Source organism: Stegastes partitus, unplaced genomic scaffold (assembly GCF_000690725.1).
Source record: "Stegastes partitus isolate 25-593 unplaced genomic scaffold, Stegastes_partitus-1.0.2 Scaffold1117, whole genome shotgun sequence".
Classification (NCBI taxonomy): Eukaryota; Metazoa; Chordata; class Actinopteri; family Pomacentridae; genus Stegastes; species Stegastes partitus.
Window position 1 is genome coordinate 80,517 of NW_007578848.1, and position 15,716 is coordinate 96,232.

Here is a 15,716-nt window from a genome sequence, read left to right on the forward strand (position 1 = left end):
TTTCTTGTGGGCTGTCTTGGACATTATATTTAAATGTTTTATTGAGATAATTTTGTAATTGTTGAACCTTTATAGGCAAGGTTGTGGCAGTAATTGCCTTTTAAAGCATGGCATATTCATATGGGAGAAATATCCTGACAGTTTGAGAACAAATTAAGTGAATTTTCTTGGTAGCGTAAAGCCTCATAGCTAACATAAACATAGTTATGCATCAGTTATTTCAGTTGCAAAACCAAAGGGCTTAAATCTACATGAATAAAAACAAACAACATAGAAGCTATAAAGAGACTATATATTTCATTGTAAACTGTTGTTTTCTTTTTTATTTCTATGTAACCCTTTTTTTCTTTACCCACCTATTAAATATGCCAATTAAATATAGTCTTTGACAAAGAATACAAACAAGTCATGCAAATGCAAAGGGGCAGTGTAGGACTAAAAGCATCCATTAACATCTTTTGCTCAGCCTGACAAGCTCAAAAACACGCTATTAGATGTATCAGTACGAAGCCAAACAACTGCAGCTTCTTCTAATTTTGAGCAAATGGCTCTATTCACAACACTCAAAACGCTGCTCAGCATTATGGTTGTTAACTATATTGTGTGGAAATAGGCTTAAAATGTGTTTTTCACTTTAAATAATTGAGGGATTTAACACTCTTTGAAGCACAAATCATTTTGAGGAAGGAAAAAAAGGAAACACGAGCCCAATCCATTCCTTTACATTCATTATAGACCACTTAAGACTCAAAAGAGTTAGTTTTCTGGATGAGAAAAAAAACAGTGAAACAGAGGGGTGTGATGCATGAAACAGGCACGTATGTACTTTAGCAGCGAGGGCATATACAGTTATCCCCGGTGGAGATAGCAGTGCAACATGTACTGTATATAGTATTTAAATAGTGTAAAATAAATGAGTATTGGGGGGTGTCTGTTCTGTACCAGATAGCGGTGAGATCCACCATTAATCATTTCACAGGAACATGACAACACCAAGGAGTGGGAGCTGAAAGGATAAGAATACACTGGCGAAAACAAGGCAATTCAATAGCAATAGTTCAATAGCTCTGAGAATATATGCTGTGCAATAGGGATGGAGAATCACTATGAAGTACTCTGTGATGCTGTGACGAGAATGCAATTTACACGGCAATTTGCAGGGTTAACCAAAATGTTTCACTCAGGAACCTGAATGAAGGTTCACAGGGGGAAAAAAAGAAAGAGCAGTCAGTTGGCAAGCAAGAACCTTGGGGAGAAAGAGAGATCGACCTGGGGTATTTTTTCTTCTTCTGTAAAATTGCAGAGTGAGAGGTCGTTAAGGAATGACAGGGGAAAAATGTTTTCCATATCAATCCTTCTCCCACCAAACATGATAGATCACTCAGTCAATTATTGTGGCAAGGACCAGAGACGCCTGCCTGGGAAGCCTACTTGGCCCCGCTGAGGCTGCACACCTGGGTCAAAAAGACGCAGCTGCATCAGTTATGATTGCAACTGCTTAACGCAGCGGGGCACAGCTCAATGGTGACTTTAACCCTGCCAGCGAAGAGGGGCTCTGCAGAGCACATAATGGCTCTCTTCTGAGAAGCAAAATACACCGATAAGGAGGCAGATTACATCCTATCATTAAGATGAGAGGTCATACAGACCTTCTTTACATTATCCCATCTCAAATTTAAGTAAAAATACTGAACAGTGTGTAGGGGTTTTGATTGCATAAGACAATGAGATTAACAGCTCATATCCAAATGATGTTGTGTAAGTTGGTGAAAATGCCATTATGTGTTTACTATCGCAGATGAATGTTAAAGCCGTCAGAGCCTTTGAATACAGCTGCACATCTGTCACTTGTGTAGGTGCAAATATACCATGATGAGCTGCAGTCTTTAATCATTTTAAACCACTCCAATTAGTGGAAAGCATTTAATTTAGTTTAAAACAAATACACAAGTTGGTGTAATTGCACTGCACGACACATGAAAGGGGCGTATCATCAGAGAGTGTTTAATTAAGCTCTTGTTCTACTCTGCATGAATATATTTAATAAATGCAGTTGCTTATGAAAAGGAAATTAAAAAGAGGACAAGATCACAGTGGCTACTCAAATTAAAGAACGCTACAATACAGTTCTTCTCCTTTCCTTTCCTTTTGCTCTTGGTGTTTGCAGTACCAGCAACTTACATGACATTATCTTCTTCCTGCTTTTCTCCCTATTAGAAAATAAAATTAGTTTAGGTGCCCGCAAACCCAATTACTGGCTGAGATAGAATGTATCCGATGTGTCACCGTATGTGTAAAAAGGTTGGGGCAGAACCATTGATTTAGGGAGGCCTGATTAGAGGCTGTTGGAAAAGTGAGTTTCATTTTTCAGGAACTGGCACCAGAACAATGGTATGGCTAAAAACAAAGGCTCATTTAACCACCAGAAGGACAAAAATGTTGTTTGACAGGTTGCACGCAATTCCACAGGGTTGGATTCCGCCGATATGTGTCAGTCCCATCCGTCAAATTGTCATTAGATTGTTTACTGTAGATAACAAGCACACAAACGTGGTCTGCTTCCAATTTTTAAGACGTTGAAGGCTTCATAAATTTCATCTGAGAGTTGCTGCAGTAAAAACAGGGACACTTTTAGCTATAAATCATTGTACCCAACCTGAACTGCGCAGACCCCTCTGGAGAGCTTCTTTTCATAATGCGATGGCTGCTTTTTAAACTCTCGTGGATGAATTATAGAGAGCAGGGTGACCAGACACCTGGCTCTGTCAGGCCCCTGGTATATTTAAATCAGGATTTTGAGTATCTAAATCTAAAGTGGCCCAAGCGAGAGCTGTCGAAAATGGATTTAAAAATAAATTGAAAACATGCATCTGAGGGGAAAATATATCCAATGAATTAAAACTAAATAGAATTAATGTAAATAAACACTTCATATAGCTTCAAAGTAAAACTCTCTCAGTGTATGACTTTAATTGTGAAGAAGCTTCATTTAGATTCGTAAAAGTTGGTTTAAGTGTGTGTTTTTATTTTGCACCAGTCAGATGAAAAGACACAGGACAAGACATAAAGTAAGCATTGCCTTTTTCCAATACTTTAAATGCACTAAGAATTAGAAAAACACTGATAGTTTCATATTGTCATGACACAAACATTCAAAAATGGCTGAGAGACAACCTTAACACAGTACCAGATGCCTAATATATTCACAGGGGTACAAAATGGATTTAGAATAACACAACTATTTAAATATGACACAGCAGACATTCCCTTAGCAAGTCTGAGTCCAGTTTAACTCCGCTCTGTTCATTTACAGTAATTTGATTCAGTTCCTACCCCTCCATCAGAGTTGGTCTCTCGTGGTTCGGGGGAAAAACCCTGTTAATGTGTAGGTCAATACAGCTCCCGAATTCATGCATTTCATTTTCATTTAATAAGGTGTCACTGTGGTAAATGAGTGTGGCACAAGCTGGGCAGTGCTTCCTTCAGTCTGTAGAAAATGACTGATTATCAATTAGTTTGGCTTGTCATATAACATATACGCATTTAAAGTCAAGGGGATTTGACTAGACGCTGTTCAAAGCACCAGTGGCAGTTCTGTCGTCCGTGTTTCAGCCAGAGGATTATAGAAATACCTTCATAAAGTTTGACAGGTTTAATCAAATGAATGCCTCCGTAAGTCATCCTAACTGTGGCTCTTTAATTCTCTCATTTTCCATCCACCTCGAAAGCACACAAAAGAAGCAGGCGGGCAAGGTGATTGAAATAGGAAAATCAATATATTTGTCATTATAGTCTACTTCACCCAATTCCGGCCCTGTGCATTGGCTCAATTCCATGTTTAACTCTAATTTTCAATAGAAAGGCCTGATTTGACATAAATGGCAAGATCTCCTGTGGCACCTCTTTACTTGTAGCAAAGTAATTATTAGCAAAAGACTAAAATCCAAACTACAGGGAGGGTTTGTGAAATATATATAAAAACTCCATTTTCTAAAAGATAATGAAGCAAAGAGTCTTTGTGGATTTGGGAGAGCAAAAATCTTTCTTTCTTTTTTAAATACAGTATGTTTTAAAATCTTCAATATCTTGCTTTAAGCTTCTTAATGAAAGTCCCACTCAAAAGGAGGATAATATTCCAGCTCTGTCACAGATGTTTTCATTTTACTGTAATCCCTCCATTCATGCTGGTTCACAGTTAACATCCCTTTTCCAGTAGTTGCACTATTTCACATTTTTCACACTGCTGGGCCACATTTAGAGCTGTGGATCCAGAGGAATCCAGCAGTTTCCTGTCTGCCCCATTAAGCAGCAGAGCTTTTACAATGGGCACACAGCCATGCTGCGCAGCCAGGTGTAAAGGTGTCGCCTTCCTTGAGTTTAGGGCGTTGACATCTGCATGATGTGTTATCAAGTGGAGGACACTTGGGAAACTGACACTGGTGCAGGCGACATGTAGTGGGGTCCATCCCTCGCTGTCCTCTGCGGAGTTTGGGTCGGCTTCGGCTGCCAGGAGCTTCGCCACCACTTCCGGCTCGCTCTGGTGGCAGGCGAGATGAAGTGGAGTCCACCCATTCTCACCTCTTGCATTCACACAACCACCCTGACTCTCCAGCTGGCCCACCGCAGCTTCATGTCCCCTCATGGCAGCCAGGTGCATGGGGGTCCAGCCTTGGAGGGTCCTCAAGTCCGGGCTGGCCCCATTTGACAACAGCTGCCTGCATATGCCAGTATGACCCTTCAGAGCAGCCAAGTGAAGGGGAGTGTATCCTCTGCTGTCTGCACTGTCAGTGTTGGCCCCATTCTTCACCAACTCTCTGACTACTCGGTTATGGCCTTGCTCAGCTGATAAATGAAGAGCAGTGGACAGACAGCAGTCAGTAGCGTTGGGATCTGCTCCCTGACCGAGAAGGAGCCTGGCAATATTCAGATGTCCATAGGCGGAGGCGAGGTGCAGCGGTGTCCTCCCCTGTGCCTCCTCCCGTTCTACAACAGCTTCCTGAGACATCCGTGAAAGCAGCAGGCGCACCACTGTCTCATGGCCGTTCTGGCAGGCCAGGTGTAGAGGCATCCAACCTGTTTTTTCCTGGGCATCTGCAACAGCTCCTTTGTCCAGAAGGAGACGGACAGTCCTGTCATCGCCGTTCTGAGCAGCAAAATGGAGCGGTGTCCACCTGTCCTCATCTCCTTGAGTGGCAGCTGCACCATGTTCCAGTAACAAAGAGATGATGTCATGAAACCTGTTGAAACAAAGTTTCATTCATAAGGTACAATGTGACTTTTAAAGGGACAGTTCACGTAAAGACGTGTTGCAACCTCGTTTCATCAACATTAGGCCTATGTTCACATACAGCTAAACTACATTCTCTTTTCTGTTTGATAGAAAAGTATTTTCTCCCAGAAATGTCAGACTGTGCTGTAGTCAGAAATGGTTTCAGTTCGAAAGCAGGACAGATTGCATGAAATGTCCCATATTGTGTCCCTTTTAGCATATTGTGTCCCATATATTGTCCCTTTTAGCAAAAGACATACTGTGTCTATTATTTCCAATTCTACACCTCCCTGTTTGTAACAACTACAAAACACAATAAAAATGGATTTTCACTATATGGGACCTTGGCTTGCAGATGCGAACACAAACAACTGCAGACACCACAGACACAGAGCTGTTATCATACTACTTTCCAGTCCACTTGGAGTCTGCTTGGGGAACTCGGTTCCATAAATGCACAGTAGATCTGTATCTATGTATTCCATGCATACAAACTACAGCTAAACACAGGCACTTCTGACCTTGTAGTGGAGTGCAGCGGACAGTCTGCACAGACACAGACTTTGAGCAATGCTGTGCAGACTTTGTCAGACTTGGGTGGATGATTTATTTCCCTCAGACCCTGGTGACCCCTCATGTACACAAATGGCCTTAGAATGTGGAGGCATAAGTCCACAATAGGACTTTCACCCTGAGAGACTGGGACCTGTGTGGGACCTTTCTTTTAAGTCCTCAGCTCCATTGTTATTACTCACTGTTTAGTTAGGCCCCACCCCATGTAGTAGATGATTGATTGGTTGAAAACAAAAACCCACAGTAAATCAGTAAAATAAACGGCAAAAATATGTTGACTGTAAACAAATTTGTCAAACCTCTCAAACATACATATCAGGAGAAAGTACATTTCCCTCAAAACACAATTAGGAATGTAGAGGAGTTGTATGGGACCATAAGGACTACATGGATGGGCTGTTTCTTAAGAGGAAGCAGTGACTTCTTAGACAGCAGAGACTCCAGTGGTTGTACTAAGCTGAGCTAATTGTCTTCTAGTCTGACATACAAACCAAAGATTAGCACCAATCTTCTCATATAGATCTAAGCAAGAAAGTGATTTCCCAAAATGTCAGTCAAGTCCTTAAACTTTTAATAGAGGAGCAGAAAGTCTTTGTTTGACTTTAGAAGTGCAGACATGATCAAAATAGCAATGTGCAAGCACAGATGACTTTTCTCTGTGACACTTGTGAAACACTTTGTGAATGTATTTTTATACAGACCTGTGCAGAGCAGCAATAATAAGAGGAGTGTAACCTCTGGCAGTCGTGCAGTTGACTTCAGCACCCAGACTCAGGACATGCTCGACACTCTCCGAATCACCACTGGCGACCGTGTAGTGAAGGAGACTCTTTTTGCCTGAAAACTGTGTGTATACATGCTCTTTTTTCACAGACTGCCTGAAACTTCCAAAGTCCTTTTTGGATAGCAGAGAAAGAATGCCACCCTGGCCATTCTGGTTATCTGTGAAATGAAAGCAAAGGGGAAGGTGTGAGAAAAAGTGCTGCAGACGTGCAGATTATAGCATCTGCACTGGATTTTTTTCCTGATTTTTGCCTTATTAAAGTTGACTTTCTACATGTTATTGTATCCAGCAGTGTGTTTGTGTACATACTGGCAGAGCATTAAGCTTTCTGTAGGCTGTAGAGCTCAGTCAATATCAGCTGTGTGTGAAATGTTTGCCTTGTGTGACAGTGAAAGAATAAATAAAGTATTATGTATTATCCATTAAATTCTTAAATCAACATTTCTTAGAAAAGGGATCCAAAAGTTTGCTTGAATGTGTCCTTTATTCTCTCTTATGAGTGTTGACTCTACTTTTCAGTACTAAAGGTAATATTTAAAATGTGCCTGCACTGTAAGTGGCTCTTTTTAAATGTCAGCCTTCCGGCCATTGTACTGTATTGAACATGGTTTTCCATCCTGCTCTGCCCTTGTGTTTACCTGAAGGAAAGCCAGGCATCTCAGGCAAAGAGATCTGAAACAGAAAAGAAAGATGAGAAAACACAGCAAAAGTTATTGACTTTGACATCAGGTATTACAAGTGGATACTAAGCGCTTATATTAGCCAGTGTGTGGGCATCTGTGTTCAAAAGGCTCTCACAATCAAGTCATTAATATTTTAACAGTTTAACAGCTTCAGTGATAATAAATGGACACATTCTGTGCTCTATCCATCCATCCATTATCTATACACCGCTAAATCCTCACTAGGGTTGCAGGGGGTGGAGCCTATCCCAGCTGACTTAGGGTGAAGGCAGGGGACACCCTGGACAGGTCACCAGTCTATCACAGGGCTACACTTAGAGACAGACAACCAAGCACACTCACATTCACACCTACAGACAATTTAGAGTCACCAATTAACCTCAACATGTTTTTGGACTATGTGGGAGGAAGCCGGAGAACCTGGAGAGAACCCACGCTGCACGAGGAGAAAGATCCCGGGTGTCCTCACCGGGACACGAACTGGCAACCTTCTTGCTATGAGGCAACAATGCTAACCACTGTCCCACCTTGCTAAAATATCTGCTGAAAAATGGCAAGAAAATTTAGTTTGAGTTTGTTCATCTACTATTGAATAGATTGCCTTGAAATCCTAATGACTCAGATGATCCCTTGAATTTTCATTTAATGACAAATTATTTGACATTTGCACTCTGCTTAGATGAACTTGCTGCAAATATTGTTGAACATGATAAACATTAGAATTGCAAAATGTCAAAAATTTTGCATTGTCAGAGTGAACATGCTGATATAGATGCTATACCTTAAAGCAACACTGTGTCAAAAACACCCTCTCTGAGTCATCAGCTGTTGACAATACCTTCCTCATACTTCCATGAGTCTAAGCTGCCCTCAAAGCTGCAGTAGATACAATAGGTACAACAGCACCATTCAAACAGAGTAACAAGCAGAACTAACTTTATGTATGAGGGAAACCGGGCAAGGATAACTCGATTTCTGTACCTTGTAACCATTTTTGTCATTCTGAATCGGTCCTGCGATCTTCATAATTTCACTCAGAGCCTCTGTTTTCCTCACAGTGTCTGCAAACAAAACAGCAGTCAACAACTGTTCTGAATCTGCCTGTTCAAACAAATGTAATCCCAGAGTTGCAACTCCAAATCCCAGCAGGATGCTCCTGTAATTGCGTCGCTACAAAGAATGGTTAGTCATGCACGACTTACAGGTAAATCAGTAATGATAGCAGTGAGTTTTGTAAACGTCACAAATTGGAATAGCTGCTGTTTTTGAGTAAACATGACACAAATTTGTATTCATTAGCATGACTTTGCTTGCCATAAGTGCTTGTTTAAACAAGGGTGACCCACTTCCTCATGGTTAGGCTAAATGATTAAATCTCATTTGAACGCATTTCACTGAAGCATGACGTGCACTAGAATGTGTTTTCTATGATCTTATCATTGATTGTTTTCTTGATACTTAGGTCCAGGGCCACAGGGGACAACAACATGCTTCTTTTTTTCGTTTGGTGTGTTTTTGTTTTACAATATGTGAGTTAACCACTACTCTTTCCAATATTACGATATATAGCATAGTAATAGTGTGCTACACCACGTTTTTCCTGGAGTGCAATGTTTAGCAGTACGATTTATTTATTTTATTTATTGATAAAACACAAAAGCATTTACCTAATGTTGACATTCTTAAGGGAAAAATGAATATTCTGACTGACATCCCTTGGCATCATTTTTACTCAAATATCACTTATAGCGAGACATTATTCTGACAACAGGAATTAAACACAACATCAGACAAATCTGACAAATTACACCCCTTTCTTCTATGAATGCAAACAAGATATTGTGCATGCAGTGATCCTTTCCCACAAGTTTTTGTTGTTGTCACATCTTAAATGCAGATGTATAGTAATTAAATGTGTATTTGTACAAATAAGCCCTGAAATACCGGTGTCGTGGTTTTATTCCAGGATATTAGAGCAATGTAATCTCAGTGTCCTTGAGTTTAGTTCCTTCATTTTATATTTTAGCAAAACATGGATTCTCATCTGTCATGAGCTTGAAATGTTAGTTTTAAATCAATTTGAGAAAGCGGACCAAAAACATCTTTTTTTTGTCTTTTTGTCCTTTTCACTTTGTACCTGAGAACTGTGGCCTCTTCCTGTAATCCTGGTCCCAGCACTGTTTCATGATGCTGACCATCGGATCACACTCGGGGGGCTTCGGTTCAGGTATCATCTCCACGTGGGGTCTCTTACCTTGTGACACCTGTAAGAGCACTGTGGTCACGCTGCAGCCTGTGTGCACAAAACACGTGTCAGACACATCGGACCTTGTGCTTTTGGTTTATGAGAATATTCTTCACCCTTTAAACAAATCAATACACAAGCTGAAAGTTTACATTTGTTTTGTTTTTTTTGTTTGTTTTTTTTCTGCTTTTGAAAAAAGATATATCAGATTAAATAGTGAGCTTCAGATGTGCATTGGTTTTACCTTTAGAAAAAAAAAAATCAGGCTGGCATGTTTAAGCTAAGCTAACATCTCCTGGTTTTGGCTTCATGTTTAAGAGACAAACACAAAAATGGCATCAGTTTCACATAAATCACTGCAAGAAGACAACTAAGTCATGTCTCAAAACATTTTTTCCAAAAGCATAGGTTTTGTTTACTATATTATTTATTTTGAATAATTAGTGCATGACAAACAGCAGGGTTAAAGTTCACATGCAGCAACAAGGCAGCTGCTCCAATGTCCCAACTCAAAAGCTGTCATGACTTCAGAAGTGTTATGGATTAATTTAAAAGAAGACTGACAGTATGATACCTCTGACCTTGTACCTGCCCCATGCAGCATCTTATTTCAGCTAAACACTGTATGCCCATTGTTAGATCAGATAACTGAATGTGAGGTGTTTGTCTCACAGTTTGCGCTGCACTAGACAACAGAAGTGAGTATGTCTCTGTAGTATTAGTTTAATCTCAAAACTGCATCACCTTATAGTAACTGCACTATTTCTAAGTTGAACAGTTGGGCATTTGCTCCTTTGTAATATTAAAAACTATCATTTCAGATTTACTTTCAAAAATACAGGCCCCACAGTTGGGAAATAGTGCAACAAATATCAGTACACCTTTTTTTTTTTTTTTTTTTTCAACTGAGATTCAAATCTTCCTCTTCTTTTTTTCAAGATTATGTATGTCCACCTTTGCATGCAGGATACCAGTGTTGGACAGATCTCTGGAGAGATTGTCACATCCTGTCAAAGGGCCATGACAAAGCAGGGAGATAAACTGTTTTCAGACTGTTATTACATTGAACGAAATGAGGATACTTAAATACGACGCTCGTGGAGCTCGAGAATCAGTAAAATCTGTGGTGTAGGATGTGCGTGGGATAGTCTATATGAGTGTTGTGGGATACAAAAAGACCAAGTAAAACAGCGAAAGAGAAACTAAAGCAGCACTACCACATGGCTGCCTGCCTGGGTAAGTGAGTGCCAAGTGCCAGACAAGTGCCAGCAGCATCCAAAGCTTTACTAGCTAAAAACACCAATCCCAGGTGATTCCAGTTGGCGCAGACCAGCCCTGACCCGCCCATATAAAACACAGACAACTGACAAGAAAAAGCATATGATCTCAAGATGTTCTGCCAATGTTCTGAGATTTTTCTCTTTCAGTTTCTCTTTGCTGAAGCTGTTGTGTTGTTCTACCTTTCTCATTAAAATATCCGAAAGGTATCTTACTGGATTCAAGTCAGACAACATACTTGGCCATGTCACAGTTTTTACATTTTTCCTGTTTCAAAACTCTCGTGTGATTTTGGCAGTGCGCTTTGGATCGTTATCACGCCGGCAGATTCCTCCTCTGCCAAGCTTCTGCAGATTGGGAGCTATCTTGTCAGCCAGTATTCTTGGTGTATCTACAGACGTTCATGGTGCCATAAAGGCAATCTACCCAACACATCTGACACTCATGCAGCCCCATAACATCACACTGCTCAACTCAGAGCTATGCATTTACTGTTGCAGTCCTTCACACCAAATAGGCTGGACCCCATCTGAGCCAAACAAGGTGATCTGGATCTCTTCTGATAAAAGAACGTGCTCACAGTATTCATCAAGCTTCTTTTTGTTGTTGTTTAGTAGAATTTCATCTCGCAGCTTTGTGCCTAAAAGCAGCCCTGGTATTTTGCTTTTGGATGCCATCCATGGAGGCTGTTGTGATACAATTTTATCTTGCACTGTCTTTGATTTCCATTGAAAACTCCTGTGACAAGTCTGAAGCGCTTGCGTATCTGTTTTTCAGAGCTTGATTGTGCACATAGCACACTGTTCATCATTTTATGTGGACAACCACAGCAACTCAGATTAGTGGTGCTGCGCTGTGGATGGTTCTATACTGCTTGATTACTGCTGCAACTGTGTGTAAACTGATTTTTAGTTGTTCGTCAGTCTTCCTGTGTCCTTTTCCTTTCCTTTGCAAAGTCTCACAGTCATTCCCTTTGGTATATATTTTGCATGTGGAGCCATGATGCAGATAAATGCAACCTATAGGTCCAAAACTGAGAAAGTTCAGGTGTTTAAAGGTCATTTTTAAAAACCATCTTCATATAATTAAACCAACTGAAACTCAAGCGTGCACTCAGTTTTGTGTCAGTGATCCCATGTGTATTCAGTTTTGTTGCATCGCCTTCCTTCTTTGGGTCCTGTGTTTTTAATCTAGCTTTTATAGCATATTTGTTTTTGTTCATAACTAAATAGTCTAAATGTCAACATAGGATAAAAAGCAATTATTGAGAAGTAATGAAATTTTTAATCATTTGACATTTAGAATATTGCAAAAGGGGTTTATTGACTTCTATTGTACACTGCATTTAATTATCTTATTTACAACATTCAGACGGGCTACTGTCAAGTTTTACAGTGCCCATTGTGCCGAGGTAATAAGGTTTAGAAGGGAAAATGTGTAAAATCTGTTACTATGGTAACATTTTCAAAGACAGCAGTATAATTCAGCTCGAAACACTAAAATAAAAATGCTTTCATGCTTATGCTGTTTAAGTTATCATATTCATTCATTTCAAATGAATTATTCCTACCTGCATGTGGTTTCTGCTGGGTCAAAATCTCCCACATCACAATTCCAAAACTATAAATCAAAGCAGAAAGAAGCAAATCAACTAATATTGTCACTTTAGCACATCATGCATTCAGTGAACTTTGTGGACTTTCCTCTCTTACATAAATAAACAGAAAATAAATAATGCCCTATAAAAAGCATGAGGCGTTTTAATATCAAATAAACACCACTGGATACTAAAGGGCAAGAAAGAGTGAGTCAGACCCGTGTAAAGTATATAGAGTAAGGCCTTGTGACTTTTGAGAGATTAAAAACAGCAGAGAGCAAGGTTATACTATGTGGACTGTGCACCGAATCAGAAAAACCTCTGATTCTGATGGTGCAATTTCAAACGTGCCCCTGGCAAGTCACCTGTAAACATCAAAGGTAGTTCCTGGAGGATCAAGGCACTGAGTGAAAGTCTCTGGAGGAACGTAACTTATGTTCCCTCTTGCTGTCAGACGCTCCATGAACAACATCTTGCTCATGCCTTCCTCCCAACAGATTAAACCAAAATCTGAAATCTTTGTGGAAGAACAAGAGTTACAGAATAGTGCAGAATTACATACAACAATGTCAAGAGATCACTGCAAGCATGTAGAGTTTCACTGACCTTGACATGAAGGTGATCGTCTAGTAGGATATTGGAAGTCTTGAGGTTAAGATGGAGTAGTGGAGGCTTCATGCTGTGAAGGAAATTCATACCCATGGAGGCCTCATGAATCATCTGAAACTTCTTTGGCCACATCAAAGTGTGGCTGGCTAGGAGATTGTTCAAGGATCCATTACTCATGTACTCCATCACAACAGCGGTTGCTTCACTGCACTGTCCGTAGATGGACATGATGTACTTGAATTTCAGTTTGGCAATCTTGTGCGCCTCATCTATAATTCTCCTGTGATGGAAAAAATAAGTGTCAGTGGGGGGTGGGGTTGACTGTTACATAGAGATTTTGAACACTTAGAACTGGAAAAATATTTCTTTTTTTCTGTAGCAAAGGCTAAAGAAAAGACATTTTTAGAGTTCAGCATTCTTTCAAAGTGCACCACGCCACTATGCTAAGAGATTACAAGAGAGCTGAGCAATTTAGACTAGTTTTCACAACTCAACACCCACCTGTAAAAGTTGTTGGCACACAAAGCTCCATCAAAGCTTTTCAAGGCACATTTTTCCCGCCAGAGCTTGAGCTTGACCTGGTACACTTGACTAAATCTGCATTCTGCCACCTTTATCCAGTCAGCCTCGAAGTCGTCCTTCTTGAAGTTCCTGAAGTGCCCGGGAGATCCGTCAGGGCAATCCATGAGTACAACGATCCTCTGTCACACAGTTCCCCACGACACCCTCGCTCTCTAATCCTGTACGTAAACAGGGTTTATCCTCCAGATCAACATCTATCAGTGGCACCGCAGGAGCTTGTTTCACGCAGGGAAAGTGAAAATTGTATTTCATGGATACACATTAAAATCAGTGACAGCTGGCTGAGTGAAAGGCATATGAAGTCACACACAAACTAGGCTACGCTCTTGATCTGTGGGAGGAGCTGAGGTGCAGAACGTGTTTGCATTGCAATGCCGCAAAGCCGGTTTGTAGCTGTCAAGACATGCTGATCTAGCTTTCAGTCTTCCAGACATCGAATGACTTTTTTATCTTTCCCCTCCCATGACAAAATATGTTCTTATCCATGTGAGAGAAAAAAAAAAACCTAAACAGTTCCTAAGAACTATGTAGGTTGAGCAGCACCAACAGGGTGTCAGTTATGATAGTTGGTATGATTAATATGTCCATTGTGATTTGGGTCTGTATATACAGTGAGTGAACTGCCTAATGAACCATCCACTTCCATCAAACTGCACTTTAACAAGGCACTTAACCCCCAGCAGCTCCAGTGGGACGGCTCAGTCGTCTGCAATTTGACTTTGAGGATATGGCCATTTAGCTGGTGCCAGGAACTGGGTGGACGGTGTGTGAGTGCGAGACCCACGGGCTCGGACACAGCTACTCTAAAAAAGCATTAGTATGTATTGCACAGCTTGTTTTCTGCACTAAAACAAAGCTAAATCATTGCCTGCAACATTAGTGTACACTGTATACATGTAGGATCAGTATTCCACTCCTAACTGCTGGGTCTGTTGATATAATGTATGTTTTCCCTTACCTTAACATGAACCAAACCGTATCCTAACCCTATAAAGGGCGTGGGGTTGGACACCACCCACTGCACAGCCAAATGGGGGCTATCTATCTTCTCATCTCCACACCGGTAAGCCTATTCTCCAAACTGTCAAACTAACTTTCTTTAAAATTTATGGTAAAAACAGTTTTGTTTAGGTACTTGTTTTTCAGCAAATTCTCCTCTGAGATAAATGCTTTCTCTGGATGGTTTGGGTCTTGACCTACACGCCAGCTGGTTTCTCTGTGTATGGAGGTGATATCAAAGCTTTACAAACCAGTTTGCAAACACATTAGAATTACTTTGCTGTTATCATGCAATGTCAGGGGAAGGACACAAAGCTTTTGTCTTTCTGTGGCAACAGTTCCAAAAAAGGCTTAGTTAAAACATAAAATATTCAAACCAAGTCAAAATAACCATATTCATAAGGACATGTTGAAGAGCTAAACTTAGAAATTCTCTTAAATTGTGTTCAAAATGGACTGTAAGGCTTTCTTGGCAAACCTCGGGCATTCATTAAGCATACATCAAGTATCTGCTGTCATTCCAAGCATGACTGAGCCTCATTTCTCATGTACTAAACACAGTCAGTCTGTCTCCTTTTGCCAGCTCTGTAAGGCACAAAAATGCAGACAAAAACAAAATAAGATTTAAAGCTTTAGAGCTAATTCATGTGTAGAGACTCATTCTTCTCCACATAGAAGGGCATGATTTCCTCTGCATTATACTTGCTGCCTCTGTGTGTGTGTGAAAGGCTGTTTTCAGCTGAAATTAAATATTGCCTCATTCTCCTCGAGAGCTGATCATGCGATTAATTTAGCATGATGTCATTTGATCAATCGATATTAAAGATGAATTGTAAATTTGGCACTGCTGCAGGCTGACTTTTTCGAGTGTCTTGTTGATGGCAATAGGAAATGTGGTGTGAGAACCCATCTCAGTGTCACGACATTTATGGCCTTAGATCCCGAAATCATGGATTTCATCTTTCTGCATCATTAGAGCAGGCTGTTCTTTGAGAGAAAAGATTTAAACTGCCTGGCTTATGTGGAAGGATTACCGTAATAGAAGGCTCATCCAAGAAGATGGGAAAACAAAGAAGTCCACCACCACTTTCATTCCC

At 40.4% G+C, this 15,716-nt stretch overlaps 1 protein-coding gene across 1 annotated transcript; it reads right to left on the reverse strand.

Annotated features, from left to right (window-relative positions):
• Nucleotides 1-3,004: 3,004 nt before the first annotated feature.
• On the reverse strand, nt 3,005-13,770 carry ankk1 (ankyrin repeat and kinase domain containing 1). The gene is made up of 9 exons (XM_008296292.1): nt 13,540-13,770; nt 13,036-13,318; nt 12,795-12,946; nt 12,403-12,452; nt 9,447-9,602; nt 8,291-8,370; nt 7,265-7,298; nt 6,544-6,784; nt 3,005-5,237 (listed from the first exon to the last, which is right to left on the reverse strand). The coding sequence occupies exons 1-9, from the start codon at nt 13,722-13,724 to the stop codon at nt 4,196-4,198; spliced, it is 2,223 nt and encodes a 740-aa protein (XP_008294514.1). The 5' UTR covers nt 13,725-13,770; the 3' UTR covers nt 3,005-4,195.
• Nucleotides 13,771-15,716: the final 1,946 nt, after the last annotated feature.